Here is a 27,542-nt window from a genome sequence, read left to right on the forward strand (position 1 = left end):
TAGCTAGCATTCTACACTTTTATAACTATATCAAATTATGTTTTTCAATATACATACTGTATATGTTTGAAATATGTGTGAACTTTTCAATGATGTAGAAAGCAAAAAAATAGTTTTGTGATTGGTTTATTTCAGATAACATAAAGCTGAAGCCATAAGCATTTTAAGTAAATACACAATGATATAGTATGTGTAAATAAGCTCTGGCATGCATCTATAATTTGTGATGAGCCATCGGGACATCCTTCTTCTTCTAACGTCCTTTTAGAGGTTCATGTACAAACAAGGGACACAAACAGGAAACAGGATATGGAGTTGAGACAGAAGAAGTTCTTGATATTAGTCAGCTTCAGCTGTCAGCATTAAAAACTCTATTGGTTTGATTTAACCGCTTTAAAGTGATGAAAAACGATTTACTTGCACAATCCCACAAAAAACGGTTCACAAAAAATATATTGTAAATATATATTTTGTATACTTTTTTTATTGTAAATTTTAGGTTACTTTATGTTTCTTGACTGTTTGCAGTACTTGCTTTTCTCTTTTATTTCCTCTTACTATGTGTATTGTTATGCACCAAAACACCAAGGTAAATTCCTTGTACATATGTGAAAATCTACTAAACCTGATTCGGATTCTTTGGTCACCCCTAGTGGCAGAACAAAATCAGACAACATGGCTGACAGCAGAGCATCATAATTCCCCAATATGCAGTAGAGTACTGGTATTGTATTTAAAGGGGAACTATGTCGGGTTTTTTTTAGCTTGATTTACCTTAACTGAACAGCTTCGGAGTCATTGGAATAGCTATTACGACTTTTTTCGGGTGGTCATCTCGCTCCCCCCTAGCGCCTGTGAGCGGAAAAACCACCCTTGCAACTTTGGGCCGGCGAGCCACCGGCCTCAGCGTCAGGGAAGTATCACCTGATATCAGGTCTCGCGATGTAACAAATTGCTTTACGGTACTGCACACATACGCCCATTCAGGAATTAACCTGTTAACAAGGTAGCGATGGAGTTTTTCACACTATCGTCATGGCTGAGCTGGCAAAAAAGAAGCAAAAAGCTAGGAAAGCATTGTCAGAGGAACAGAGAAAGAGCAAACGGCAGACTGACCGAGCGAGGAGTCAGACATAAGTAAACATCGGAGCTGCCAAATATTTATTCTGAAGCTGGAGGGGGAGCTCTATAGAGAAACCTGCCAGCAAAAAGCAAGAAAACAATGAAGAAATGGCCAAAACTGCATAGCGCCCCTTTAACCTAGGTACTGTACTTAATACAATTTTAAAGTGTCTGTGTAACATGAGTAATTCCATTTTACTTACAGTATACTCCAGTGCATTTCAGAGGGAAATATTGTATGTTTTACTCTACTACATTTCTGTATCCCTGTATTACATTACTGATACAGTGTCAGTAAAACAAGTAAAAATGTGTATTTTTCTCCTTTGTTGATGTTAATTCTTCCGAAGCTCCACCTCCACAGGGTAGTGGTCGCTGATGGCTCCCGCCTGGAAGAAAACCAGTCGTAAATCTTATTGAAGATCAACATGTTGATGAACTTTATCGTATGAAAGTTTTCTAACTGATCTCAGACTAAAACAGTCTTACGTCGGCATCAGACAGGCGGTAAGCCCTCTGGAAGTTGAAATGTCTAGCTGACTCAGGGACGACCGCTTCAAGCATCTTATGATACACCACAATCCTGTCGGCAGAAAATGCACAATCAGGCATTCAGTTGTCCATGTGAAAAACCTTTACACAATGTTTTTAACATGCAGACAAAACATGTTCGTCTTAGAACTTCCTCCAGTAAAAGGTAAGTTCAAGCAAAACTTGTTTTATTCATTTACTGTACACTGTAGGCTACCTATAAGTGGTATGGAGCCATGCAGATGTGGATCACAGCCATGGAGATGCAAGGAATTGTGTTTGGCATTAACAATATCAAACTATTAAGTACTACTCTCTACCAAATGAATGGTCCCCATGAAGACAGTCGGCCTGTCTCATCCACTGTGTTTGTCAGGAGGCAGACATTCTTGCAAAACTGACTGTATTTCCTCAACATTAAAAGTACAAAACATGATGTGACGATACCTGTCGTAGGTGTGATCGTTAGAGTTGCTCGTCGTGGTGTCGACATCATCACCTATCAGCCAATAGTAGTAGGCAGAGCGGATGCGGATCCTTCTCTTCTGTTCATCGGAAAGATAACGTCCATCTGCATTAAAGTCCCCCAAAATCATAATGTTCTGCAGAACAAAAACAACATGATATATCAGTAACAACCAACCAGCTGTGTGTAAGTCCTACAAAAATAGGTAATAATGTTGGGCCTTAAGCAATGCATATTATCCACACAGAGAAGAGAACTAAAGTCTTCAGCAAAATTGAACAAGAATTATTTTGTACTGATGTGTTTTGTAGCTCAGTATGTAGCAGAACTGCAGTAGTAGGCTACTGTTTCCAGTAAATACCCACAGCTGAGTAGTCTTACCTTCCCCTATAGCTGCAGTTCCCCTCAGCTCTATAGAGCTTTAACCAGCGTCTCAAGTTATTGTTTTGGTTCAAAACAACTTTATTGTTCAGGTTCACTTTCAGCGCTCTTATAGCATTGTTTTTGATTGTTTAGAGAGCAGCTGGTGAACAGAGTGGAGTATTTAGCAGCTAAAGAGACCTCCCTCAGGAGTTGGTGGACAGCAAAAACAACAAAAAGAGAGAGAATACTGAACTGATGAACATTCATCAGGTGGACACAAACACAAAGACTCGTAATGAATCATCATGTTGCTCTGTATATGCTCGAAGTAGAAACTGTTCACCATATTATATTTAAATATGACTAAGAATATGACTTTAGGGCAGTGGTGGCCTAAAGCTTAAAGAAGCGAACTTGTGATCGGTAGGTCGCCGGTTCAATCCCCAGACCGACAGGTCTCTGGGTGGGGAAAGTGAAAGAGCAGTGCTTGTCTCTCCCTCATTACCACCACTGAGGTGCCCTTGAGCAAGGCACCTAACCTCCAACCTCTCCAGTGGCGCTGCTCAGTGGCCAGCAGGTCAGACTGTGGTTGTACCGGGCAGCTTCCAGGAATGAATGTGTAACAGTGTGAAAGTGACAGGTCGTCGTTGCAAATGAGAATTTGTTCTCAATCGACTTACCTGGATAAATAAAGGTTAAATAAAAAATAATAAGTCGATAATAAGCCAATGTTGTGTTCACAGCTTGTTCCGCTGCCCTGAAGTGGCCAAAAGAGACAATCATTTTACATCATGTACAGTTAAAAAAAAAAAAAGGTTATTGTTAACTGTAAAAATGGCCACCTCTCGCAAATTTCACTCAAACCAATCAAATAATATTTGTGAACATACATTATATACGTTATACATTTCCAACCTACATAATTCCTCCATCTTCTCTTCACAGCAGTGACCACATCATGCAGAGCGTTCAGCTCTGCCTCTGCGTCCACTGGTTTAGTATGGACTGGGATCAGCACCAGATTCTGCACAACTGTAAGCACAAACACACCTAGTAAGACGCACAAACACAGCTAGTAAGACACACACACACACACACACACACCTGTATTTGGGCACTTGAACTGCAGAATGTAAGGTTCTCTGGCGAGCACGTCCGTTTTTTCTTCGTACTGGTAGGACTTGATCATCTTCACCTCATCCTCTCTGAGACACACACACACACACACACACACACACAAACACACACAAACAAACAAATCCACCACCACTATGTCGTTATTACTAAAAAATGTCATGTTTTGGCTCATAACTCCTGACATGCTAATCAGAATACTAATCCCCCTTAAACAAAACAAATTTACAAAACATTTTTGGATGTGAATATTTGATTTTGGGCTTTCTATAATCAGTAACCAAATTCATGTGCACGTGGTTTATTTGAGACACATGCACATGTGAAAAATGTAACGACATTTCACCTCTAGGTGACTCACAGCAACACGATCAATTTGAAATGGCCGTAACTCTTAACTCACAATTTTGCACACTTCATCCATTTGATACAGATTACATTTTTTATAAATATTTAATTTCTTTTAAATGTTTTACTAAATTAAGAGATTTAGAGGATTGTGCAACCTTGGCAGAAGTGAGCAGTTATTTTGTCAGCCGTTAGTGAGACTTATTATTACACTAGGTAAAAACTTAATTATGATTGGTCAATCACGGCATTCCAAGGTCTGTTATTTCTGTATAACAGACCATTATTAAGTTTAAGAACTAGAGATACTCTATAGCTTAAGATAGAATACAAGAGGCGTATGAAACAGTACACACTTCCTGTCTCCTAAATGGGCGTGGCCTCATTTGAAAGTGTAGTGAATGTTGTGTGAATGGATGAAAAGTTATATTTGTATAATTTATTTATATTTCCCTTTTGCTAACATTAGATATTTACAAAGCTAAAAGACATATTTAGCATTGCGGAAATTTCTTCTTTATTTTTTTTTAAATTTTTACAGCATTTGCAAAAGTTGTGTTGCCAGATATCTCTGTACGAGTAGTTGTGTAATAAGCAGGATAATGTAGAGCGAGCCGGTCATTTTTGTGAATTACAACCCCGACAGGATGATGCATTCAGGAGCCCCATGTGAATGACTGGCTCTACATTGTCACGGCCTTACGTACTCAGTTTTCATTCGCAGTGAATCATTCACTTCATACCTGTAGAAGTAGACAAACTTCTCCCTGTGGGTTCTTCGTCCCAGAGACTCACTGCATTCCATCAGGTATGGGTGAGTTCTGTTCCGTCAGTCAGAAAATACACACTCATTACATCATTATTATCCTAATCTTATTTGTCACTTTCAGCTACTTCTGAGTTAGAGCACTCTGATAGCTTTGATAAATACTGTCCAGAGACATCCCAGAGGAATCCTTGTGTATTAGTCCATGTGTAGAGAACTCACCCGTGCTTGTTGAGTTCTGTAAGGAACATATTCATGGCTTTACCGCTCTTATCCATCACCTCCAGTATCACCACCACACTGTACCGAGACACAATCTGCCAGAAACACAGCCACGGAGAAAAGAGCAAACGCAATGAAACTGGTTCAAGACACAATGAATTGTCACGTTAGGAAAAGCACATCTGTTACTTATAACATTAACAATGGCTATTTGTCTATTCAAGTGCAACAGTGAGCCCAATGCACAATACGTGGACCCTAAACTGAAGAAGCTAAATGGAATTCATTCATTTGATTTCCTACAGCTTTTTTAAAAATTTATCAACATGTCAATAGAAAATAATCAATTCTAGTATTTGAGATTTAAAACCAAATTAATCATGTGTTTGTAACTATGGGTGTCCCACCAAATCTTACCTGATGTCACTAAGTGTAAACTACTAAACAAAGGTCTAAAACCTGAATGTGGTCATCATCATAAATCTGAGTTACATAATTAACAGCTCCTTTCATTGTGTTTCTACACCGTATGGGCGTCACAAAAATATCAAGGTGAAAATATGAAATAAATCTAATTGTTATACTGAATGAACTTATGTGAACTATCACACTGGTCCAGGGGTCCGTTCCAGGTAGGAGGTTTAACAAACTCTGAGTCTAACCCTGATGTCTGAGTTTATTTACCCTGAGATGGGAAACTCTGAGTTTTCGGTTCCAGAACAGCTGATATGAGTTGGTTCAATCAACTCGGAGTATGTTCACTCAGGGTGCACAAAAGGCAGTATGAATGGAGCCATGATTCTTCGATTCACCATGGTAACAACCACAAACAAACGGGTCGGCGAAATACTCAATGCGCACAAACAGTTTGAACATGTATTTCGTTAAAAAAGCAAGACAGCGGCTGCTGCTGCAAAAGAGAGAGAATTGGTGTGGGAGTTGCTGCTCGAGTCAATGCGTAGCTACACATTCACAGTGTAGCCTATTAATTTCATATTTAATCACAGTTAACTTATAATATTACTGGTGAAAACTGGAATTGTATTAGGCCTACACCTATAATTTCATTTAGGTGCAATCCTGTGGGCGAAAAAGTAAACTATACTAATCCCATGGCTGCTGCAGCACCATGATCATTAACAGAACTATAATGTATAATGATGTATTTCTTTTTAATGGCTACTGTCCAGGGAACACTACAAAAAAGTTTAAAAAACGTTTCAGAGCGAGTCACACTTTTCTGATTGCTCTGCATACAGTGGCTTAGCCTACTATTAGCCTACAGTATGATCCGCTACACTGTTGTTAAGAAAACTGCTGTTTGCAAAACGTAATGCGATACAAAGAATCTGCTGGGATGTTAAAGCCTGTCCACGATGGTTGATGTTAGTGATATGAGGACGGATAAGGTATCTACATATCTAATGGACTGTGATTAAAAAATACCTCTCAAATCGGTTATGTGGAAATGAAAATACATCTATAGTCGGGATTCAATACCGACGTAAACTCTCTGTGAATTAATACAGCTTTTTCATCAATGGGATCGTCGACAAAAGGACGTGACATGTTTGAGAAAAAAACGTTTTATAATCTGCCAAATATAAACCAATACGTTTTTTTATTCATGCAGATAAAACTGCATTAAAATGCGCCTGATATACAGACTGAATGAATGAATGAGGAAATGAGTTTCTCCTCCCTCTCAGTGGGAGGAGACTGAGAGAAACTCGAGGTTTCTTGAAGAAAACCTGCTCCCGCCCAGGTTAGGTTCACAGACTCAGTTACCATAGTAACTGACTCTGAGGTTAAGTTACCTCTCTTTCTGAAACGGAAAACCCAGAGTTTCCCTCATCTCAGGGTTAACCAACTCAGAGTTTTCACTAAACCTGCTTTCTGGAACGGGCCTCTGAAGATCGAGTTACCTTGATAAGATTGTTCCTCACGGCGGCTTTGTTGACTTTTGTCCATCCCAGTCTCTTGACGTTGAACGCTGCAATCTTCATTTTGACTAAAAATCATTTCAGAGGTGTAAACAAGACTACATCCCTGTTAGTAGCTCTGTGAGCTCAATGCTAACATTAGCATGCTAACATGCTGATGCTTAGCAGGTGTAATGTTTAGCAGGTTCACCAACTGAGTTTAGCATTTTAGCAGCTGATATTAGCTAATTAGCATTCATAAGAAAATACAGCGCAGGCTGACGCAAACCAGATATTTGTTACATAACATTCACAAGTATTGGACACCAAACGTATTAGCCTACTGTTCATCCTGAGGGGAACATGAATATTTGAATCAAATTTCACAGCAATCCACCTAATAGTTGTTGACATATTTGACTCAAAAATACAAATGTGAACTTCATGGTGGCACTACGGGAGAATTCATGGCATCACCAAGCAGGGGCGGATCTACCGGGTGGGTGGCAAATGCCACCCTAAAAGAAAGCCTTGTCACCCCAGTTGGCAACAACGAATTAAAAGTTATGGCCAATTTGACCATTTACGAGCGTGAATCTCCAATGTCCGACTGCAGTCAGTCAAAAACTGTTTGCTTCCCCTTTCACACATCTGCCGCTCATCACCTGTGTCTTACCTTAATGCCTGTCCTGTGATAATTCCCCTTACTTCTATCATTCTATCTCCTATTAAGTGAGATCGCATTGTATGGTCACCTCAAATGCAAGACACTGATTGCATGAGATTAAGTTTGTCTGTATGAGTTTGTAAATGGCAGCCTGTGTCCTTTTGTAGTGTGTAGCCTACATACAGTGCCTTGCGAAAGTATTCGGCCCCCTTGAACTTTTCGACCTTTTGCCACATTTCAGGCCTCAAACATAAAGATATAAAACTGTAATTTTTTTGTGAAGAATCAACAACAAGTGGGACACAATCATGAAGTGGAACGAAATTTATTTGATATTTCAAACCTTTTTAACAATTCAAAAAACTGAAAAATTGGGTGTGCAAAATTATTCAGCCCCCTTAAGTTAATACTTTGTAGCGCCACCCTTTGCTGCGATTACAGCTGTAAGTCGCTTGGGGTATGTCTCTATCAGTTTTGCACATCGAGAGACTGACATTTTTGCCCATTCCTCCTTGCAAAACAGCTCGAGCTCAGTGAGGTTGGATGGAGAGCGTTTGTGAACAGCAGTTTTCAGTTCTTTCCACAGATTCTCGATTGGATTCAGGTCTGGACTTTGACTTGGCCATTCTAACACCTGGATATGTTTATTTGTGAACCATTCCATTGTAGATTTTGCTTTAGGTTTTGGATCATTGTCTTGTTGGAAGACAAATCTTCGTCCCAGTCTCAGGTCTTTTGCAGACTCCATCAGGTTTTCTTCCAGAATGGTCCTGTATTTGGCTCCATCCATCTTCCCATCAATTTTAACCATCTTCCCTGTCCCTGCTGAAGAAAAGCAGGCCCAAACCATGATGCTGCCACCACCATGTTTGACAGTGGGGATGGTGTGTTCAGGGTGATGAGCTGTGTTGCTTTTACGCCAAACATAACGTTTTGCATTGTTGCCAAAAAGTTCGATTTTGGTTTCATCTGACCACAGCACCTTCTTCCACATGTTTGGTGTGTCTCCCAGGTGGCTTGTGGCAAACTTTAAACGACACTTTTTATGGATATCTTTAAGAAATGGCTTTCTTCTTGCCACTCTTCCATAAAGGCCAGATTTGTGCAGTATACGACTGATTGTTGTCCTATGGACAGAGTCTCCCGCCTCAGCTGTAGATCTCTGCAGTTCATCCAGAGTGATCATGGGCCTCTTGGCTGCATCTCTGATCAGTCTTCTCATTGTATGAGCTGAAAGTTTAGAGGGACGGCCGGGTCTTTGTAGATTTGCAGTGGTCTGATACTCCACCATTTCAATATTATCGCTTGCACAGTGCTCCTTGGGATGTTTAAAGCTTGGGAAATCTTTTTGTATCCAAATCCGGCTTTAAACTTCTCCACAACAGTATCTCGGACCTGCCTGGTGTGTTCCTTGTTCTTCATGATGCTCTCTGCGCTTTAAACGGACCTCTGAGACTATCACAGAGCAGGTGCATTTATACGGAGACTTGATTACACACAGCTGGATTCTATTTATCATCATTAGTCATTTAGGTCAACATTGGATTATTCAGAGATCCTCACTGAACTTCTGGAGAGAGTTTGCTGCACTGAAAGTAAAGGGGCTGAATAATTTTGCACGCCCAATTTTTCAGTTTTTTATTTCTTAAAAAAGTTTGAAATATCCAATAAATTTCGTTCCACTTCATTATTGTGTCCCACTTGTTGTTGATTCTTCACAAAAAATTACAGTTTTATATCTTTATGTTTGAAGCCTGAAATGTGGCAAAAGGTTGAAAAGTTTAAGGGGGCCGAATACTTTCGCAAGGCACTGTACCATTTCTCATCAAACTGTGATTAAATATATACGTCTGCCATATGTTGCCACCCCTCAAAAATTCCTGCCCCCCTCTTGCCACCCCATAAATTTTTTTCTAGATCCGCCCCTGTCACCTAGTAGGCCTAATTGGGATTCATCCTCTAGCAGAGTTGGGATGTATTCCTTTTTGCTGTAAGGCAGTAGGCTAATATAACGCACTACTGATTAAATTTCGGTAATAGTATACCCATTGCAATCACAGTAACGCGAGTTACAACGCATTTTAAATAAATAAATACATAAAAATTAATTGAAAAAAATTTATTCTAGACGGTGCTCTCCCAGTGCTACTTTTTGTAGCAGGGCACTTTTTGTTTTGTTGCGATGTTGAGAAGACAAGGGAACTTTCTTTCTGCAGTATTTATTCAGAGACAAACGGAAACCTACATTGTAGACTACATTTACTACAACTTAACACGTAAACTGCTGATGTATTCTCAGCTCTGACAGCCGATCAGCTGTCTGCTCTGAGCACATTCACCGTCACGCTCTCTCTCTCCGTCATGTAGCCTACACACTGAGCCGTTCCTTAAAGCTGCTTCCCAGGTCTTATAACACGATGATAGCCTGCCAGAGCTTCCTGTATTTGGTCCGAAAAGTCCGAACCATCCAAAAGATGCGTTCACACTCTAAACAAACCGGATCGTGGTTCAGTTTGATCCGGACCGAGACTAGACTTTTTGTTCGGACCAAATTTCGGCCCGGACTGTGGTCCTGGGGAGCTTTCACACCTGTAATTTTGGTTCGGATCAAACTGAAAAGTCCGAAGGTCCGGACCAAACGAGGTAGGTGTGAAAGCCCACTACACAAAATCCGGAGTATCACACCCAATCTTCCTAACACTGTTCAAGTACATGCACATCTGAAAGACTGAAAAAGAAAGACAGAAGAGAGAAAAAATAAATACCTACGTGGATAGATAAAAAAAAAAAAAAAAAAAGAGATGAGATAAGTGAAGCATGGGAAAGAAGGAAACCGGTTTAATAAAAATATATTTAACATATTAATATAGGCCTAAACACTTGAACATTATATGTTTTCATCATTGTTGCCTATAAAAAATTTAGTTTATTAGCTTTACAGCAGGTTTCCCGCCTATTGACCTGACATTACACCATGGAAAATGATACGCAGCATAAAGTCAAATAAAATGAATAGCTGTGAAATTGACACTTAAATTGCTGAAAGTATTTTTAGTCACTGAAAAGAAGAAAACTAGTAAGAAACATAAAATCCTCACCGATCAGTTTGAGTCAAACCAAATGAATGTAACAGCAGCAGAGGTAGTTTCTGTGGCAGCAGACAGACGGGACTGATTGTCTCTGCACTAAACAGTCAGGATAACCCTGACAGACAGGAAGTTTCTCTGCTAGCCAAAACAGCAATTAAAATGATTGCTGTTAAATTCATGTAAATACCTGCCGCTAAATTCATGTAAATACCTGCGAAAAAAGTTGTTGAGGAAATGCTGTACATCCCTTTTCTTTCCTGCCAGCAGCGGTGGGATGTAACAGAGTACATTTGGGACCTATACTGAAACTGTTCAGAAGAACAATTTTAAAGGGCAACTATTATATAGCATTTTCAGGATTATACTTGCATTTGTACTAGAACATGTTTACATGTTTACACAACACCCACACACAGTTGTGTTACTGCTGTTTAAAATAAAAGTGCATTAATATTATAAACAGATGGCTGGTAGATATTGTGGATGTCATCTAGTCTGCATGAATATACCAATTTACTGTAAATTAAAAAGATCAAACTCTATTGATCACAGGACACGGATACATGGATGTGAAAGCAGCTTTTTACTGTTGTAGAAGTGGAGCTAGCTGAACCTGAACCTAAAGACATCAAAAACCATTCACACTCAAAAAAAAAAAATCGACTAAAGAAATCTTAGCCGACTAAGACCACTAGCGGCCTAATGGACTAAGAAGGTGCAGCCCTAATTTAAACATAATTAATCCTACTTACAACCTAATCAATTTGCCTTTATTTCAAAATAAGAGCACACTGTAACTCAAGATAACTACATCCATGATTAACAAATCCATCTTCAAGCTGCTTTCGAATAACCAAAGAAACAGAATATAATTTTAACATTATATTTATTTAATTACATCAAATATGAAAAACATCATGGTTTTCTGTTCTCACAATTGAAAGAAAATCAAAAGCTCACCTAAACTTTGCCTCATTCTTAGTTGTCTTGGCAATGTATTGATTTATTCAAGTTGCCATAGAAATGTAATGGCTGATTATTTAAGGCGGGTTCTGAATTCACAAACATCCATTGACAACCAGCCTCTTACTCATCAATAGATTACTAAATAAATCATTTATTTTTATCAAGTTTAGCGGCTGAAGTTGGGGACGCATTTCTTTCTGGGATTTGTCTCACTGTGAGAACACGAGGATTTATTTACCGCTGAGCAGTGATGCTAGTTTTGCACCAAATACATTACACATAATGGAGAGAACAGTTTTATAGATGCACGTGGGGGGTTTTTGTGCTCAATACAAAGTTTGTTTAGCGGGACTGCTGCGTCCCAGGATGCTGGGATACTTCTCCGCTCCTCTGCTGTTGGAGGTGGAATGTTTTTAGGAGCAAAGCATCATGGGACGGGATGGAGGGCCGGTGTCAGGCTGAGTACTAACTTGTGTTTGGACCAACATTAATGTACGTGTAGAAACTCAATGGAGTGCATCTGATAAAAAAAAAAAAAGGGTCAAGCCATTTTTACATTTTCAGAGATTCTCCATCTTTCAACTGTGAAGGTTTCCTTCCCTTCTGATCAAATTTGGAACGCCTATTTCGGACAAACTGTGCAGCTGAACTCGTTTTAATTCATAATGTCATCATCAAGAAGCCCAAACCAAAACATTGCAAAAATTGCTCAATCGCTGTGGACAATGTTTTGTATGTTCAAATGTCCGGCGTGTGTATTATCGCTTAATTCATCTTTGAAGAGTGGGGTCATCCTTGTAGAGTCAGGGGTCAATGCTATGTGTGTGTGTGTGTGTGTGTGTGTGTGTGTCACTGCTCGTTCTGCTGCGTGTCTGTGATGGTGGAGACGGCACCCTGGCCCTTGCTGACATCACTGATACACGCCCACTGACCGTCCATCGACTCCTTCCACAGCGTCACCTATAACAAGCACACGCATTATTTGATGCGTCCATTGTGAGAAATACATCAGAAAAAAAAATATTCAGGTATAACAGAGCAACAAAAAAAAAAAATCCTCCTAATTCAGAATCACATTTACATTAGGGGGGGAAAACATGAACAAGGTACAGATCTAGTACACGTGACTGTATTACACTGCATACGCTACCTTGTTGTCTCCTCCTGAAACAGCCAGTATATTTCCAGTGATGGACCAGCTGACGTGCCAAACAACATCACTGAATTTATGGAGCAGTTTGGCCGTCCAGGTGTTGCCCGCTGGGTCGTCACACGTCCAGATGAACACGCGTCCGTCCTGAAGGAAGGTGCAAAGGAAACCAAAAACCTCAAAAAGATGATCCCCACTTACAAACTTGTCCCTTTTCATGAATATTTACCACCACCATCAATTCCAAGTATTCCTCTTGGCTTGAAATTTTACATTTGCATTTGCATGAACTGGGTTAGACGCTCCATATTCATGCGCCATCTTGAAATACGTTAGCCGGTAAGGGACATACAGGACATACTGCTCCGCCTTTCACGTCTTCGTTGTCACATGATAAACTCACAGGTGCTGCTAATGGCTATCGTAGCTCCCCGGCAAGTTTGAAGAAGTAAACATGGAACTTTGTTCGTCAGCTGCATATAAACGTTTATTTCAAAATGACTACAATTGCTTTATAAAACCGGCAAAGAAGTTTAACGCAGCCCATTGAGATGTTCCGTGGGTTTGATTATCAGCTTCACCTTTAATCATGCACCAAGTTCCTTGAGAAATTACTGAACCGTTATCTCTGGCTCCACCTTGTGGTACAGATTTAAAAAATCCTCACCATGTTGAACATCTGCCAGAGAAATCGAACCTTAATTTAGTTTTTCTAAATAACCTGCTGATAATAAGTAGTAGTTTGATTGTTTAGACAGCGATTTCCTAGAGATTATTTTAGGTGCAGTTGAGGACACATACAATGCCTTTAATCCCAATAATTCTCACCTGGGAGCAGCTGGCGATGGTGCTGGTGGGAAGGCCAATAGAAGGAGCCCAGCCGACATCTCTCACCCAATCACTGTGAGCCTCCAGCTTCTGGTCCTCCTTCCACTGACCGTCCTCCTCTCTGGAGGCAAGAAGTGGCAATCAGTGACAGTTGCATAAGACATAAACAGTCAGCTCCTTGGGCCTTTACTTTACAAGACTTTAAGAGTCTGACGATTTAGCATTGCTATCCTCTAACGTTGTGTGACTCAGGATCGAATGTTTAAAACTAAAAAGGATCAAAATTTGCATTGGTTTTCTTCAAAACCTGGCACCTACATGACCCACAATGCAACTCGGCTGCAGACAAAAGTATTTTTCCAACTTTGTTTTAGCTTCTGTGAAAACTATATTTAAACCCCTAATGCTAATTAAACAGTGTGGGCGATTCTGCTTTACAAACCATGCGATTATTCTCTGCTCCTTATGGGTCTCCATCTCAGGTCACTAGACAACACAGAACAACATGAAACGCCATAGAAAGCCTATTAAACCACAACTTACTTCCAGAGTTTGACCAGGTTGTCACAGCCTCCGGAGACAAAGCGTTTGACGTAGTTCGGTTTCTGACCCGATGGCTGATCAATCAGGCTGCCGGGAACTACAGCAGGAGCCCAACTCACCGCGTTACAGCCAATCTGCAGGAAAAATACCAGGGATTTATTAAACAGACACATCTGAAAATCAGCATGACCGAGTAAACAGTATGATAAGCAGAGTTAGGTAGATACTTAAAACATTCTAGACAGCATGTAATCTGATGGAAACAGAAATATTAGCTCTGCAGTAAAAGAGTCTCAAAAACTCACAGTGTGTGCGTTGCTGATCTTCTTGACGTCCCACTGCTGATCCCCGGTGAATGTGAGAAGGGAAATGGCTCCGTCCGAGCTGCCGCAGGCCAGGATCAGACCAAAGTCGTAGGGACCCCAGCAGACAGAGTTCACTGCAGAGACACAGAAGTAGATTTACAAACATGACCAAAGTCTCAAGAAACACTAGGGGTGGGGGGAAAAAAATCGATACAGCATAGTATTGCAATATTTTCCGTGGCAATACTGTATCGATACACAGACGCCAAGTATGGATCTTTTATTATATATGTGTTGGTCAGTTTGTCTGCTTGACAATCCCATTTTGCAGCAATACAATTGAAGAGAAATGAACAAACAGAGAAATGTATCTTTTTAGATAAAACAGATGTTGACAAAGTGTAATATTTTGAAATTGTGGAAAAATTTGAAGTTGGAAAAAAGGTAATTAATTGCAATATATCGCAAAATATTGCAATATGTTTAAAATCGCAATAATATCGTATCGTGAGATAAGTATCGTGATGATATTGTATCGTGAGGCCTCTGGTGATTCCCACCCCTAAGAAACACCCAACGCACTCTGTGGCTGCTACCAAAACACTGCAGTTTGAAATTGATTTTTCTGGAGGCAGAAGTTGGAATAAACAATCAAAAGGATACAATTTTATATATAGAAAACTAGAGACTCCAACACATGGATCATTCACTGATTTTACTGGAGGAGACACAGATACGCAACACACATTGACAAATAGAAGGGACATAAAAAAAACAACTTCTACAATGTTATTTCACCTGGAAACACAGTAGAGCTACCGACCTGATGACTCGTGTCCACAGTACTCATACATCTTGTCCCAGGCTCCGTTCTCCTCCTTCCAGATGATGACTTTACGGTCGTAGGAACAGGAAGCCAGAATGTTGCCGAACATTGGGTGAGCCCACGCTACCTGCCACACGGGACCCTCGTGGCTACACAAATACAGAGACGCAAATTTAGTTCAAATGCACGGTGAACTCGAAGTGCATTGAACTAATTATGTATAATACAAATAAGTCAACAATAGAAGGACGAGCTCACATGGGAAATCAGTTTTACAGCGCAGATTAAAGAACAAATGTATAATCTGACAAAAGAATTGAGTATTACAGGAGACAAACTTTCGAATAGAATATTCATTTACCACTACTTATTAAGTGGCTCCAGTAAAGGCTGATTTATGCTTCTGCGTCAAATCGACGGCGTACCCCCGCAGACCGCTCTGCGTCGCCGCAAACCCCCTCCGAGCCATCCGGCGTAGCTCGACGTGCACCTCCAAAAATGTGTAACTTCGCGTCGAGGCAACGCAGACCGCAACAACGGTTATTGGTCAACTGGTCCTGTGTGTTGATAGTCATAGGGTGTTTCAAGTAGCCTACTGTGGGGAAGTAGCAACATGCTAGTTCACTGATATAAGCTTTGCAAATAAACTCAGACATATTTTGGTTACAATGACGGGGTGATCCGTTTGTACAGTGTCTATATGTTAGTAATGTTTTGAAATTAGCACTTCGCCAGCAAGCAGTGCTTTGTGGGCAGCTGTGCTAAAGTTTGCTTGCTAACATAACAAACTGGCTGGCAGACCCCTCACAAATAACCTCAGACATATTTTCTTGTTACAGTAACTAGGTCAATGGATTTTACTGTGTCTATTTCTCGATACTTTTCACAAAATCTAAGCAAGAAAAGGCCAAACAAATAAGATTAATATTTTAGCATGACAGTCTATAGGGTTTGCCATTCTGAGTACTGTTTCGCCGTAGGAGCGACGCCGTAGCTACGGCGTGGAGTTGACGCAGAAGCATAAAACAGCCTTAAGGGTGCTGTGTTTATCTATGTGAAGTGCCTCAGGCTCCCTGGTTTGGTTGTGGAACGATGGGGTCTTACCCTCTGAGGTCTGCTACCAAGATCTGCCCTCCATTTTTGACGTCGAAGATCTTCACGGTGCGATCAGAGGAGCAGGTAGCGAGTCGTGTACCGTAGTAGTCCATCTGGGCATCGTGCTGAAACAGACAAAACAAGACATAATGGCCTGAAGCGAGAAAGTAGTTCTTCGCCCGTATCTTTCCTCATTTCATGTTTTCAGAAGAGCGTCAGTGTCAAAAGTTATATCAACAAAATAATCTATGACTGCAACATGCTAATGGAAGCATATGGCGCTCTGACAGTATACACACAATGAACTGTTGAATAGCTCCTATCAACAGTTTCTGTTAACCAACAGTTCTCTGATGCGGTGTTTAAATGTAGGTTTAGATACTTTCCTAAACTTTAGCCATCATACCAAAACATGTGGCACAATCAGCATAACTAGTAGGGGTGGGAATCTCTTGGCACCTCACAATTCGATTCCGATTCAGAGGCCAACGATTTGATTCTAAACCGATTATCGATTTTTTTATGTACATTTCCATGCGTAATTTAAAAATATACATACAAATCTGAGTTTGGTACTCAAAGTTTGCTAACCACTTCCTACACAAAGCTTACATTTTGACATATATTTGTCACACACAAGTTTTAATGAAATGTTTGTCTACTGAGGTTTTTGTTTTGTAGTCATCCCATGCTTAAGCCTTAAAACATGCTTTTGGAAGTCACCTTCTCTCCCAATAATCTTCCATGTCAGAGGCCCAGTCATGTTTAAAGGTGGATCATTGTCTTCTTACAACATGAAACATGAGATGGTCAGATGTCATGTGATAAAGTAGATCAACAGCCTATATGTGTCTTGCCTAATTATTTTATGTATGTCTTATTAGATCATGTGTATACAGTGGCACTCATAAGTTTATGAACCCATGCTAAAGTTGACTAAAAAGAGGAATAAAAAAATCATCTTTTGGAAATTGATCTTAATGCCTTAATAAAAAATTAAAAAAAAAAAAGAGGAAAAATCCAACCTTTAAAGGACACCAATTTTCTTTGTGAATGAATAATGCATCGTAAATAAATAAATGTTCTTCCTTAAAATACAGGGGGCATAAGTAAGTACACCCTTATGTTAAAATTCCCATAGAGGCAGGCAGATTTTTATTTTTAAAGGCCAGTTATTTCATGGATCCAGGATACTATGCATCCTGATAAAATTCCCTTGGCCTTTTGGAATTAAAATAGCCCCACATCATCACATACCTTTCACCATACCTAGAGACTGGCATGGGGTACTTTCCATAAAATCATCTCTCAATGCAAATCAAACCAGTTATTAGGCTAACCGACATAAAACCATGCCAATCTGTAGGTATGGTGAAGGGTATGTGATGATGTGGGGCTGTTTGAATTCCATTCTACATAACGTGTACTTTTACTTTTGGTAGTATGTTTTGATGCAAATACTTTTGTACTTATCACCTATCTCAATACTTCCTCCACCACAGTGAGTGTATTGATATTGACTTGACAGCAGCAGCCACCGTGTCAGCTTGGACTACCGGTGTGTCAAAGTCTGTTTCCTCTTACATTAACCTGAACCTAACCCCGACATGAATGACAAGTTAAAGCGGAAACACTGACTGACAAACATGCAACATTTCAAGATTTACGTTATTGCTGTATGTGCTGTTTTGGAATAAAACCCCTGTCTCTTTAACCAACGTTAGCTTCAATTATCAGCTAACGTTAGTTAGCTAGCTAGGCTAAATGGGAAAAAAAGGGAAACTTACAATCATGTCCTCGTGAGAGGTGTCCACCGTGTTGATAACGGAAACCTGAAATCCACAAACAAATAAATCAGCATTTAAATGGCACGGAAATATCGATATTATCGCTTTAAGGGTTAGCACTCTAGCATTAGCCTGTCTGCTAACGAGCTAGCTTCTTGGGCACGTCAGCAACTAAACGGTCAACGTTAAACAACACTAAAGTCAGCAGACAGCTTGACCTGCCGCTTTAATCAAACGCAATTACACTCACCATGACTGCCGCCAAAGCAGAAAACACTGCGGAAAAGTATTCCTTGTTTTGTCCTGAATTAATAAACCAGGTTCAACAACTATTCCGACGTGGCAACAAGCACAGAAGCCGCTTCCCACACGGGGTCCGACAACGGTTTCAACCGGCGGACACTGGCAAACGGGCAAACAAAGGTTCCACATACCAAAACTTGAATTTGCATTAGATAGCTATCTTAGAGCTGTAAATAAAAAAATAAAAATAAATATACAAAGTGTTGTAGATGTTAAACGAAGACTGTAAATGTTAAACAAAGATGAAAAGGATCAACCTTTAGGTAAGGGGAAGACGAAAATGTAACACTGTTCAGAGGGTTCTCTGTGGCTCTGTCTCTAGCTAGCTAACTAATCGGCTCTGACTAAGTGGCAGGACAAAATCTTTCCACACGGTGGCGCCATAACCCCGAACCACTTTCCCCTTCATCATATCTATTTTTATCTGAACCCACCGAGTGTCAAGTTCTCCGCCGGGTTCGCTCTCCGGTGTTACCTCTCTCTGTCCCCTCCAGACTCGCCATGTTGTCGGTTTAAATCTGTTGCCCCAGTTTTCTCTTTTTAACCGTAGATTCACTTTTCATAGCGCCGCTGATTTACTGTCAAAGTACCAAGATGTCGAACGTGTCTTACTACATCTCCAACTTGTTGGAGAAAATGACATCAACTGACAAAGATTTTAGGTAAGCCAGAGCTTGTGTGTCCCACAGTGAGATGACACTTTTTAGTCCTGACTCATTATATGTCTGTCACTTTACTTTTTAAACATTTAATCTCTCTTTGTCAAGAGAGACAGATGTAATTTCACTGAAAGTCTACTTTTAACTAATATAATAAGTGTGTCAACGTGTGTGGTGAGGTAAGCAGTGGTGGAACAAGTAGTTTAACTAAAGTAAAAGTAGTAGGCTAATACTACAGTGTAAAAATACTCCATTACAATTAAAGTCCTGCATTCAAACGTTTACTTAATTAAAAATACAAACGTTTTAGTATTACATTAGCGATACATCAGCCACTATATATTTTAAAAGAAATCCAGAAATGCGTAACAGAACAAACAGATTTCCCTAACATTAGTTATTTGTAGTTATTTATGAGTCCTCACTAAAATAATATGATAATGCAGTTTAAAAATAAAAGTTTTTGTTTTATTGTCACAACAGAAGAGAGGAACAGCAAAATATATTAAAGTTCTGATAAATAAAATGTATAAAAATACAAACTTAAGATATGAAACTTAAAGTCCTTTGAACAAAAACACAACATACAACAACAACAACAAAAATCTGAGTGTTGCCAACAGCGACGTTGTAGAGTGCCCTCTGGTGGTTTTATTTTATTTTTTAAATATTCATTTATCGGCCATTATAAATGGAAGTTTGGAAAATGCCTAATATCGGCCGATAATATTGTCCTGCGATACAGTATATAGGTCTGGCTCTAATACATCAGAATTGATTAATTGGTTCTTTTTAGTATCATGTAATCTAAATCTGAAAAGTAGCTGTCAGATAAATATAGTGGAATCAAAAGTACAATATTTGCCTCCAAATTGTAGAGGAGTAGTTCGTTTAAAGTAGTGGAAAATTGAGATACTAAAGAAAGGTCCAAGTACCTTAAAATTGTACTTAAGTACAGTACTTAGTTACTTTCTACTGCTGGAGATAAGAGTACCTATGCCTAAAAACAACAACCCGATCATACAGATTTCACTCAGCTGATCACCTTAATTCTTTGATGAGTCTTTCTTTGCTGCCTATCTTTCAACTTATCTGCTCTTGGGTGGGAATTTAATGTCATAACAACATCAAATCAGGCATTTTAATGAGTTTATCATGTATTTAAAGCCAGTTTATTTATTGATAGCCAGGTCATTTAGATGTGTTTGCGTCTTTGTATTTACTTTCAACTAAATCCGTTCTGTATCTCCATCTTTGTGTGTGTTTTGGTGTACTTATCTGTGCACCTTTGTGTGTGTGTGTGTGTGTGTGTGTGTGTGTGTGTGTGTTGCTGTGTTAAACACCAGGTTCATGGCCACTAATGACCTGATGCTGGAGCTCCAGAAGGACAGCATTAAGCTGGACGAGGACAGCGAGAGGAAGGTGGTGACCATGCTGCTCAAACTGCTGGAGGACAAGAACGGGGAGGTGCAGAACCTGGCTGTAAAATGGTAATAACAACAACAACACAGAGGAGGGGAATGCTCTTCAGTCTATGGAGATGAAGAAGCCGTGCAGCCTGGGTTTTCTTATGTGGCACTAATATTAATTAATTTATCTTTTCCTTTTTTTTTCCTTGTTCATTTCTATTCAGAGTGAGTGGGGTTTTGATCAAGGACAACACTGCATTTTCACATGAAATGATTTTGTCATTTGTGCAGAATATTTCAAATCAAATTTCACGTTATGTAAAGAACGCTCAATGCTGTTTTAAGCCCCCACCGTCGACTTCAAGGCAGCGCTGCAACCGTCGACTTCAAGGCACCTAACCGTAACCTTTGCCTAACCCTAGTGCCTTCCATGCAGCGCTGCCTGGAAGACGACGTTGGGGGCTTAAAACACCAAACACTGTAAAGAACTTAAGGCAATTCATCGTTTGGAGATGGTAAAAATGCATAGAAGCAATATAAAAATAAACAAGTTACTAATTCAGAAACAATCAATCTAAGAAACAAAATATCTATATCTACCTGTAACAACACCTAAATAATGATAGTGTAATACGTTATGTGTGCATCATCTCAGGGTGCTGTGTCCTGACTGTTCTCCCTCCCTAACTGTTTTTGGTTGTGGTTCGGAACTTCTCTCTCAACACACACATCAAACCAAACATAAAATGAATGGAGACAAAGATCTGTTCTAAGCTTACTTTACTGATGCAAGAAAATCATTATTTGCTGCACGTGTGGTCCCAGATGCTGCCCAATCAGTAAATGGACGATTATTATTCTTATTCTCAAAAAAATAAAATAAAAAAATACAAATTCAGAAACAATCAATTTAAGAAACGTACCTATATTACCTGTAACAATGCCTAAATAATTATACTTAAAGCTATAGTGCGTAGCTTCTGTCGCCCCCATGAGGAATCCTAAGTAATGAAAACAAAACTGTAGGCGCGTCCACATGATACAATCCTTCTGTGATCGTGGGGTGGCACGGTGGATATAACACATGCTTTTGGTGCGGGAGACCTGGGTTCAAATCCCACTGTGATACATCAATCAATGTGTCTCTGAGCAAGACACTTACCGGTAACTCCTAGTTGCTCCAGAGGCGTGCGACCTCTGATATATAGCAATTGTAAGTTGCTTTGGATAAAAGCGTCAGTTAAATGACATGTAATGTAATAAGTTTACTAAAGTTTTTGGGGTGTATTTATTCTGAACTCTGTGACATGGGCTGTAATGTTTTGACGAGGATCACCTGATATAGAGAACGATTGACGTATTGTATGGGTGTGTTTGATTTTCTTTTTTTAGCCTGGCCCCTCTGGTGAGTAAGGTGAAGGAGCCTCAGGTGGAGACGATGGTGGACACGCTGTGTTCCAACATGATGTCAGACAAAGAGCAGCTGAGAGACATTTCCAGCATGGGACTGAAGACTGTGATCGCTGAGCTGCCGCTGTCTTCATCAGGTGAGTGCTGAAATACTCTCCTCACTGTCAGCTTATCTCTTATTTTCTATATGGTGACGACCTGCTTCTGATGCCATCTCTCCATCTCATATTAGATATGCTGCTGGGCTTTAATTCCGAACCCAATTTGAACCTTTAAATAAATAAAAAATATGGATGGATGTTTTAGGTGTGTTATTCCACAGCAGCACATGGAGAAGACTAAAATGTGCTTAGATTTGTATTTATATTTTAATGAATTGCCTAGTAAAGTTGCATATTGTTTGGTTTTGTTATTGAAAAGGGACATTCTGTAAATACACTTTAAGCATAAGTGTATGCCAACCACATGTTAAACAAAGAGAAAAAATAATGTAAAAATGAAGCTGCACTTTTTATTTTCACCAAATACCAGACAATAACATAATTGTTTTTATATATAATTGTCTTTTACTTATATCATCAACTGATAAAGGTAGATTTTTGATAATTTTCTGTCTCCTTTTCCCCTTTAAATCTTTTTATGAAGCAATACATTGAGCATTATTAAACGTTAAATTCTTTGTTTTATCAGAAAATATAATGTAACGATGAATAACGATTTTTCTGACTGCAGTTGAAGGCAACAGAAGCAACCAACAAAAACAACAATAAAAAATGTACCCATACTTTAGGTTAGCTCTTAGAAAAGAACTTTTCTCAGAGCTGAGAGCTAACCTAAAGTATGGGTACATTTTTTATTGTTGTTTTTGTTGGTTGCCAGATCTGTGTCTTGTTTTAAGGCGCTGACACACCAACCCGATTATCGGCCGTCGGACGGTCTGGCGAGGTCGATGACTCGAGTCTGTTTGGCGCGTTCCGTGCCGTCGTCAGTCGGAGGAGCCATGGGCTGTAATTTGCGCCGATTTCACTTGTTGAAGCACTTGTTGTGGGCAGTCGGACTCAATGACCAATCCGATTGGTGGAGTGCTAGCCCTTGACTAGCGAATCAGTGCACTCATGTTAAAACACTTAACGGAAATGACGAGCGGGATGGGCGTGACAAACGCCTCTCAAAATCTGACAAAATCTGACAAAATCTGACAAAATCTGACAAGATCAGTCCGACTGCCTTTTCTGCCGACGGTCGGCCGTCGGGTTGGTGTGTCAGAGCCTTTAGATGTCCCCTCTGGGTTCTTATGTTTATGTGGGTTGCCAGGTTTGAGCCTGACAGTCAGTGTGTGTAAGAAGATTACCTCCCAGCTGATTGGTGCCATGGGGAAACAAGAAGACGTCTCAGTTCAGTTGGAGGCCCTGGACATCTTGTCGGACATGTTGGGAAGGTAACAACAAAACAATGTAAAACATAAATCAAACACCAAAACCATGTATGTTAGGTTAGTGCTGCTGTCAGGGCCCTATGAACAAAAGGCACTGGCAAAAAGTCTGGAGTTGGTCACTGGGCGCCAGCGGCTGCGCACCGCGCCTATATAGCTCTATGGGACTGCTTTAATGCAGATGACAGAACAGAAAAATACTTTGCCGTCTATAATGTGAGAAAGGTGTGTAGGAGGAGGACGACTAGGTCAAACGTTGCAAAGAAACTCTCTATTTTGCTCAAATAAATTGAATAGCTGGCAACGTTTCGGTACCAGACCATCATCAGGCAAATGGTGTTGCATACTGAGAAGCCATCTTTCATAGCACACGTGTCAAACTCAAGGCCCGCGGGCCAAACCCGGCCCCTCTCAAATTTTGATCCGGCCCGCAAATAAATTTAGATTCACAATAAATGATGGCCTGCCTTGTTGTCGCAAACCAAAAGGATGGGATACTGTTTTTCCGACTGTAATTACGTGAAACTCAAAGCAGAATTTGCCGACTTTGAGACTCGTAAATTCCCACAGACTCAGAGAATTAGCATATTCAAACCTGTGAAACAGGTGTGAGTCGAGTTGCCTTTTAAAAATGTAATCATAATGATTGTTTGATTGACTAAATTCCATGATGGCTCGGGAACATTTTTATTCATGTGGCTTTATGTGGACCAAACTGTAAGTGAGAAAGCTATTTGAGATATTTGACTCTTTTGACTATATAAAAACATGTCAATAAACTTTACGTGTCTGGCCCTTGATGTGATTCTCATTTTCCAGTGTGGCCCTTAGTGAAATAGAGTTTGACACCCCTGTTTTGTAGGAAGTGAGTTTTTGTCTGCACCAATCACCAACTTCCACATGAAACAAGGCATTCAATCATATTTCCATTGTGATGGAAACAGACATTGATTGATTGAAATTTTGACCAAGACTGATCTCTAAAATGCTCGAGTATTCAGCTCAGATTGAGAGAAGAAGAAGTCAGAGATGATGTTGGTGTTGATTGTTGTTGGGTTTTTATCTATTTTATTTATCTTTTATATTTCATTCTCCAGGCTGAGTGGTGCCCTGGTCAGTTTTCACAGCTCTTTGCTCTCCAGTCTGCTCCCTCAGGTAAGATACTGCTAACGCCGAATGACCAAAAACACACATGAATGTATTTGAGCTCTTCTCGTACGCAGGACACAGAATAGTAGTCACAGTAGTAGTAATTATACATTGCTTTTTTTTTCAGTGCTAATATAGTAATTACAATTTGTAAATCTGTATTTTTACATACAGAAATAATAAACTTTAACCAACTAAGTCACTGTTAAATATTAAATATTAACTGTAACATTTCATGGTGAAAGTTTTGTTATACATTAATTAAGTAATGAATTACAGTCACAAACATTATTAACCTCCGTTGTATTTATAAATTACATATTGTTTGTAATCTGTGTTGCGGTTTTAAGATTATTAGTTGAGGAATATTAACATTGTTTATCAAACTATATTAATAGCTAATATACAGTATATTATGAGTGATAGGTTATACAGTATGTTTGTGAATGGATGAATGAATCATGAATGAACATTTTCATAATTTTCAGCCGTTGTGGTATATTGTGCTATATTTTATTTTATGTATTTATTTTGTATCCATCCATCCATCTTTCCCCCTGTCCGTGTGTGCACGTTAATTCATTACTTCCCTCTTCCCCCGTGGCGCCCCGTCAGTTAACAAGCCCCAGGATGGCGGTCAGGAAGCGCTCCATTTTGGCTCTCGGCCACCTGGTGCCCTGCTGTAGCCCCGCCCTCTTCTCCCAGCTGACTGAACACCTGCTGACGGAGTTGGCCAAGGGCCCGCCCACTTCTATGACGAGGACGTACATCCAGTGCCTAGCAACCATCAGTCGTCAGGGCGGACATCGAGTCGGTGAGATCTGTAGCTGCGTTCATGTCTGTTGTCGACCCATTTTAAAGTCATTACATCGGTTACCTGTCTGTATATAAAGCACTTCAGGGTCCTGCGTCATGCTTTAAAGGTGCCCTGCCACATGTATTTTATTACTTTGTGGTAATGTCTGAAGTTCTACCATGGAAATAATGCCTTGATTACCTTGTTTCAAGCCATTCTAGCGTAGTATAGAAAGCCTGCAGGAAGACTCAGCTCGATTTCTGCCAGTTCTCATTAATATTCAACAAGCTAAGCTGTTTGAATCTGATTGGCTAACAGCTAGCCAATGAGATCCTGGCTGTCAGAATCCTTTACGCAGCCCAACTAGTAATGAGCTCAGGCAACATGATGTCAGACTGACCAGCTTTTGTAATTGGCCTGATTTCTCTGCTTATTTCTTTTCAGTGGCTAGAGCTGACAGAGGAGGGAGCAGTTCATTTTCACATTCACCACATAACACAAACACATATGGACCCAACATATTTCAAAAAATGCAAGTAAAAACGGTTTTGTATGGCAGGACACCTTTAATTCAGTCTCAGTGACTTAGTTGATTGGTTTTTCGGATGTTTTATTTATTTTTATTTTTTTAAAGATTTTTTTGGAGCATTTGTAGGCCTTTATGAGTAAACCTCTATATATATGGGCGCCCGCTCTACCAGGTGTGCTAACCAGGGGCCCGGTTTTTCTGATGTTTTAATGTTTTATTTATGACACCAGGACAGTTCAGATTTACTAAACTGCACATTTATTTGGTTTGTCTTTTATTCTTTCATATGTGTGTGTGTGTGTGTGTGTGTGTGTGTGTTCTGTAGGTGAACATTTAGAGAAGCTGATTCCGATGGTGGTGAAGTTTACCGGTGTGGAGGATGACGAGCTGAGAGAGTATTGTTTCCAGGCTTTTGAAGCCTTCATACGAAGGTACACACGCACGCACGCACGCACGCACTCACACACACCACACACACACACACACACACACACACACACAACACACACACACACACACACACACACACACACAAACACACACACTGTGTTCTTTATGTTGTGTCCATTGATTGACAGGTGCCCAAAGGAGATGTCCCCCCATGTTGCCACAGTAACACAGCTTTGTCTCAAGTTCATGACCTTTGACCCAAACTACAACTACGATGATGAGGAGCAGCAGGAAGAAGACAGCATGGACGTAGAGGAAGGGCTGGATGAAGGTTTGTGTGTCTTTGCTTTCTGTTATCTTCTTTTAGTTCATCACTGTGTTTTGTGCTCATGTTCTTTGTTGTACTACGACTTTAAAAAATGAAGTGGGAGTTGTTAAACTAATGCAAGCTATTAGTTGAAGATCAGTTTGCATGTCAGTTGTTTTGTTGTCACCTTTTTCTTTGGAAGAGTTATTCCAACCACTTCAAGTAAAACTGCAATCATAACCTTACTGAAGTAAAAGTACGTAAGTATTATCAGTAAGATGTACTCAAAGTATGAAAAGTAAAAGTCAGAGTTCTCCTCTTCTATGTGATGTTTCTGGATTAATATTCCTGCTGCATTAATGTGTGTGTTCCATTTTACTGCTGTAGATGTTTAACGTTGTGCTCATTTTAACTCCTTTATATACTGTTGGCTAGTTTAATCTACAGCCATGCATCATATTCTATAAGATCATCATATGCTTGTTGCGTTTCTGTCCTGTGAGAACCATGTATCTCTACAGTCAACTTCTCATGGTGTCAGAAAAACAGCCCTGTTTTCAGCTTTGTGACGATGCATTTTCCAGCTGATCCAGGTGGCTTTTTAAAGACTTGATTAAGCTTAAGAAGGAGTAGAGTTTTTTAAAGGAACCCTTCATCCTTCAGTTCGTCACAAACATTCAACATCAACACATCTGGAGACACGTGGTTTTCATTGGACAGGAAGGGGAGGAAAAACGGTCATCTGAAAAGTACCTGAAGCTATCAGACACATTTAGTGGAGTAAAAAGTACAATACTGTACCTCTGAGATGTACAAGTAGAAAGTAGCGTACAGTGGAAATACTCAGGTAAAGTACAAGTGCCTTAAATTTGTACTTAAGTAAAGTGCTTGAGTAAATTAATGACAAAATAATTTTTGTTCAGTCTTAACCCATGTGTTGTCTTCCTGTCGACCTGCAACTTTGTTTTTCTGTGTCGAAATTTCAACATTTTGTTGTTCATTTTTTACACTTTTCTGGACATTTTTAT

At 39.8% G+C, this 27,542-nt stretch overlaps 3 protein-coding genes across 4 annotated transcripts in view; 1 reads left to right on the plus strand and 2 right to left on the minus strand.

Annotated features, from left to right (window-relative positions):
• Window positions 1-1,298: 1,298 nt before the first annotated feature.
• On the minus strand, window positions 1,299-12,090 carry LOC120557282 (deoxyribonuclease-1-like 1). Of its 2 annotated transcripts, none has more exons than XM_039797458.1 (9): window positions 10,640-12,090; window positions 6,878-6,963; window positions 4,953-5,047; window positions 4,708-4,785; window positions 3,587-3,687; window positions 3,402-3,514; window positions 2,101-2,255; window positions 1,612-1,705; window positions 1,299-1,511 (listed from the first exon to the last, which is right to left on the minus strand). In XM_039797458.1, the coding sequence occupies exons 2-9, from the start codon at window positions 6,956-6,958 to the stop codon at window positions 1,458-1,460; spliced, it is 771 nt and encodes a 256-aa protein (XP_039653392.1). In that variant the 5' UTR covers window positions 6,959-6,963; window positions 10,640-12,090; the 3' UTR covers window positions 1,299-1,457. The 2 variants fall into 2 exon arrangements, with proteins under 2 accessions (XP_039653392.1, XP_039653391.1); XM_039797457.1 differs by having other exon boundaries at window positions 3,402-3,532.
• A 145-nt stretch (window positions 12,091-12,235) lies between these two features.
• Window positions 12,236-18,537, minus strand: sec13 (SEC13 homolog, nuclear pore and COPII coat complex component). The gene is made up of 9 exons (XM_039797456.1): window positions 18,381-18,537; window positions 18,131-18,175; window positions 16,353-16,468; window positions 15,246-15,397; window positions 14,423-14,556; window positions 14,118-14,251; window positions 13,575-13,695; window positions 12,747-12,893; window positions 12,236-12,556 (listed from the first exon to the last, which is right to left on the minus strand). The coding sequence occupies exons 1-9, from the start codon at window positions 18,381-18,383 to the stop codon at window positions 12,446-12,448; spliced, it is 963 nt and encodes a 320-aa protein (XP_039653390.1). The 5' UTR covers window positions 18,384-18,537; the 3' UTR covers window positions 12,236-12,445.
• A 361-nt stretch (window positions 18,538-18,898) lies between these two features.
• The window catches only part of cand2 (cullin-associated and neddylation-dissociated 2 (putative)), a 31,195-nt gene continuing 22,551 nt past the window's right edge, over window positions 18,899-27,542 (plus strand). The window contains exons 1-8 of the mRNA XM_039797455.1: window positions 18,899-19,095; window positions 20,439-20,582; window positions 21,894-22,048; window positions 23,226-23,349; window positions 24,441-24,498; window positions 25,108-25,306; window positions 26,143-26,248; window positions 26,396-26,538. Of these exons, the coding sequence (XP_039653389.1) occupies window positions 19,028-19,095; window positions 20,439-20,582; window positions 21,894-22,048; window positions 23,226-23,349; window positions 24,441-24,498; window positions 25,108-25,306; window positions 26,143-26,248; window positions 26,396-26,538 (997 nt within the window). The 5' untranslated portion in view covers window positions 18,899-19,027. The remainder of the gene's footprint in view (window positions 19,096-20,438; window positions 20,583-21,893; window positions 22,049-23,225; window positions 23,350-24,440; window positions 24,499-25,107; window positions 25,307-26,142; window positions 26,249-26,395; window positions 26,539-27,542) is intronic.

The sequence above is a fragment of the Perca fluviatilis genome, chromosome 4 (genome assembly GCF_010015445.1).
Source record: "Perca fluviatilis chromosome 4, GENO_Pfluv_1.0, whole genome shotgun sequence".
Taxonomy (NCBI): Eukaryota; Metazoa; Chordata; class Actinopteri; order Perciformes; family Percidae; genus Perca; species Perca fluviatilis.

What these genes read in the sequence shown, in the direction of transcription:
- LOC120557282 (XM_039797457.1), bottom strand. Translation starts at nt 6,958, where the DNA reads ATGAAGATTGCAGCGTTCAACGTCAAGAGACTGGGATGGACAAAAGTC. An exon ending in TGAGGAACAATCTTATCAAG is followed by an intron (nt 5,048 to 6,877) that starts GTAACTCGATCT and finishes TGTTTCTGGCAG; the next exon opens with ATTGTGTCTCGGTACAGTGT. An exon ending in ACCGCCTGTCTGATGCCGAC is followed by an intron (nt 1,512 to 1,611) that starts GTAAGACTGTTT and finishes GTTTTCTTCCAG; the next exon opens with GCGGGAGCCATCAGCGACCA.
- sec13 (XM_039797456.1), bottom strand. An exon ending in TTGGTAGCAGACCTCAGAGG is followed by an intron (nt 15,398 to 16,352) that starts GTAAGACCCCAT and finishes GTATTTGTGTAG; the next exon opens with CCACGAGGGTCCCGTGTGGC. An exon ending in CCATCGCCAGCTGCTCCCAG is followed by an intron (nt 12,894 to 13,574) that starts GTGAGAATTATT and finishes ACCTTCCTTCAG; the next exon opens with GACGGACGCGTGTTCATCTG.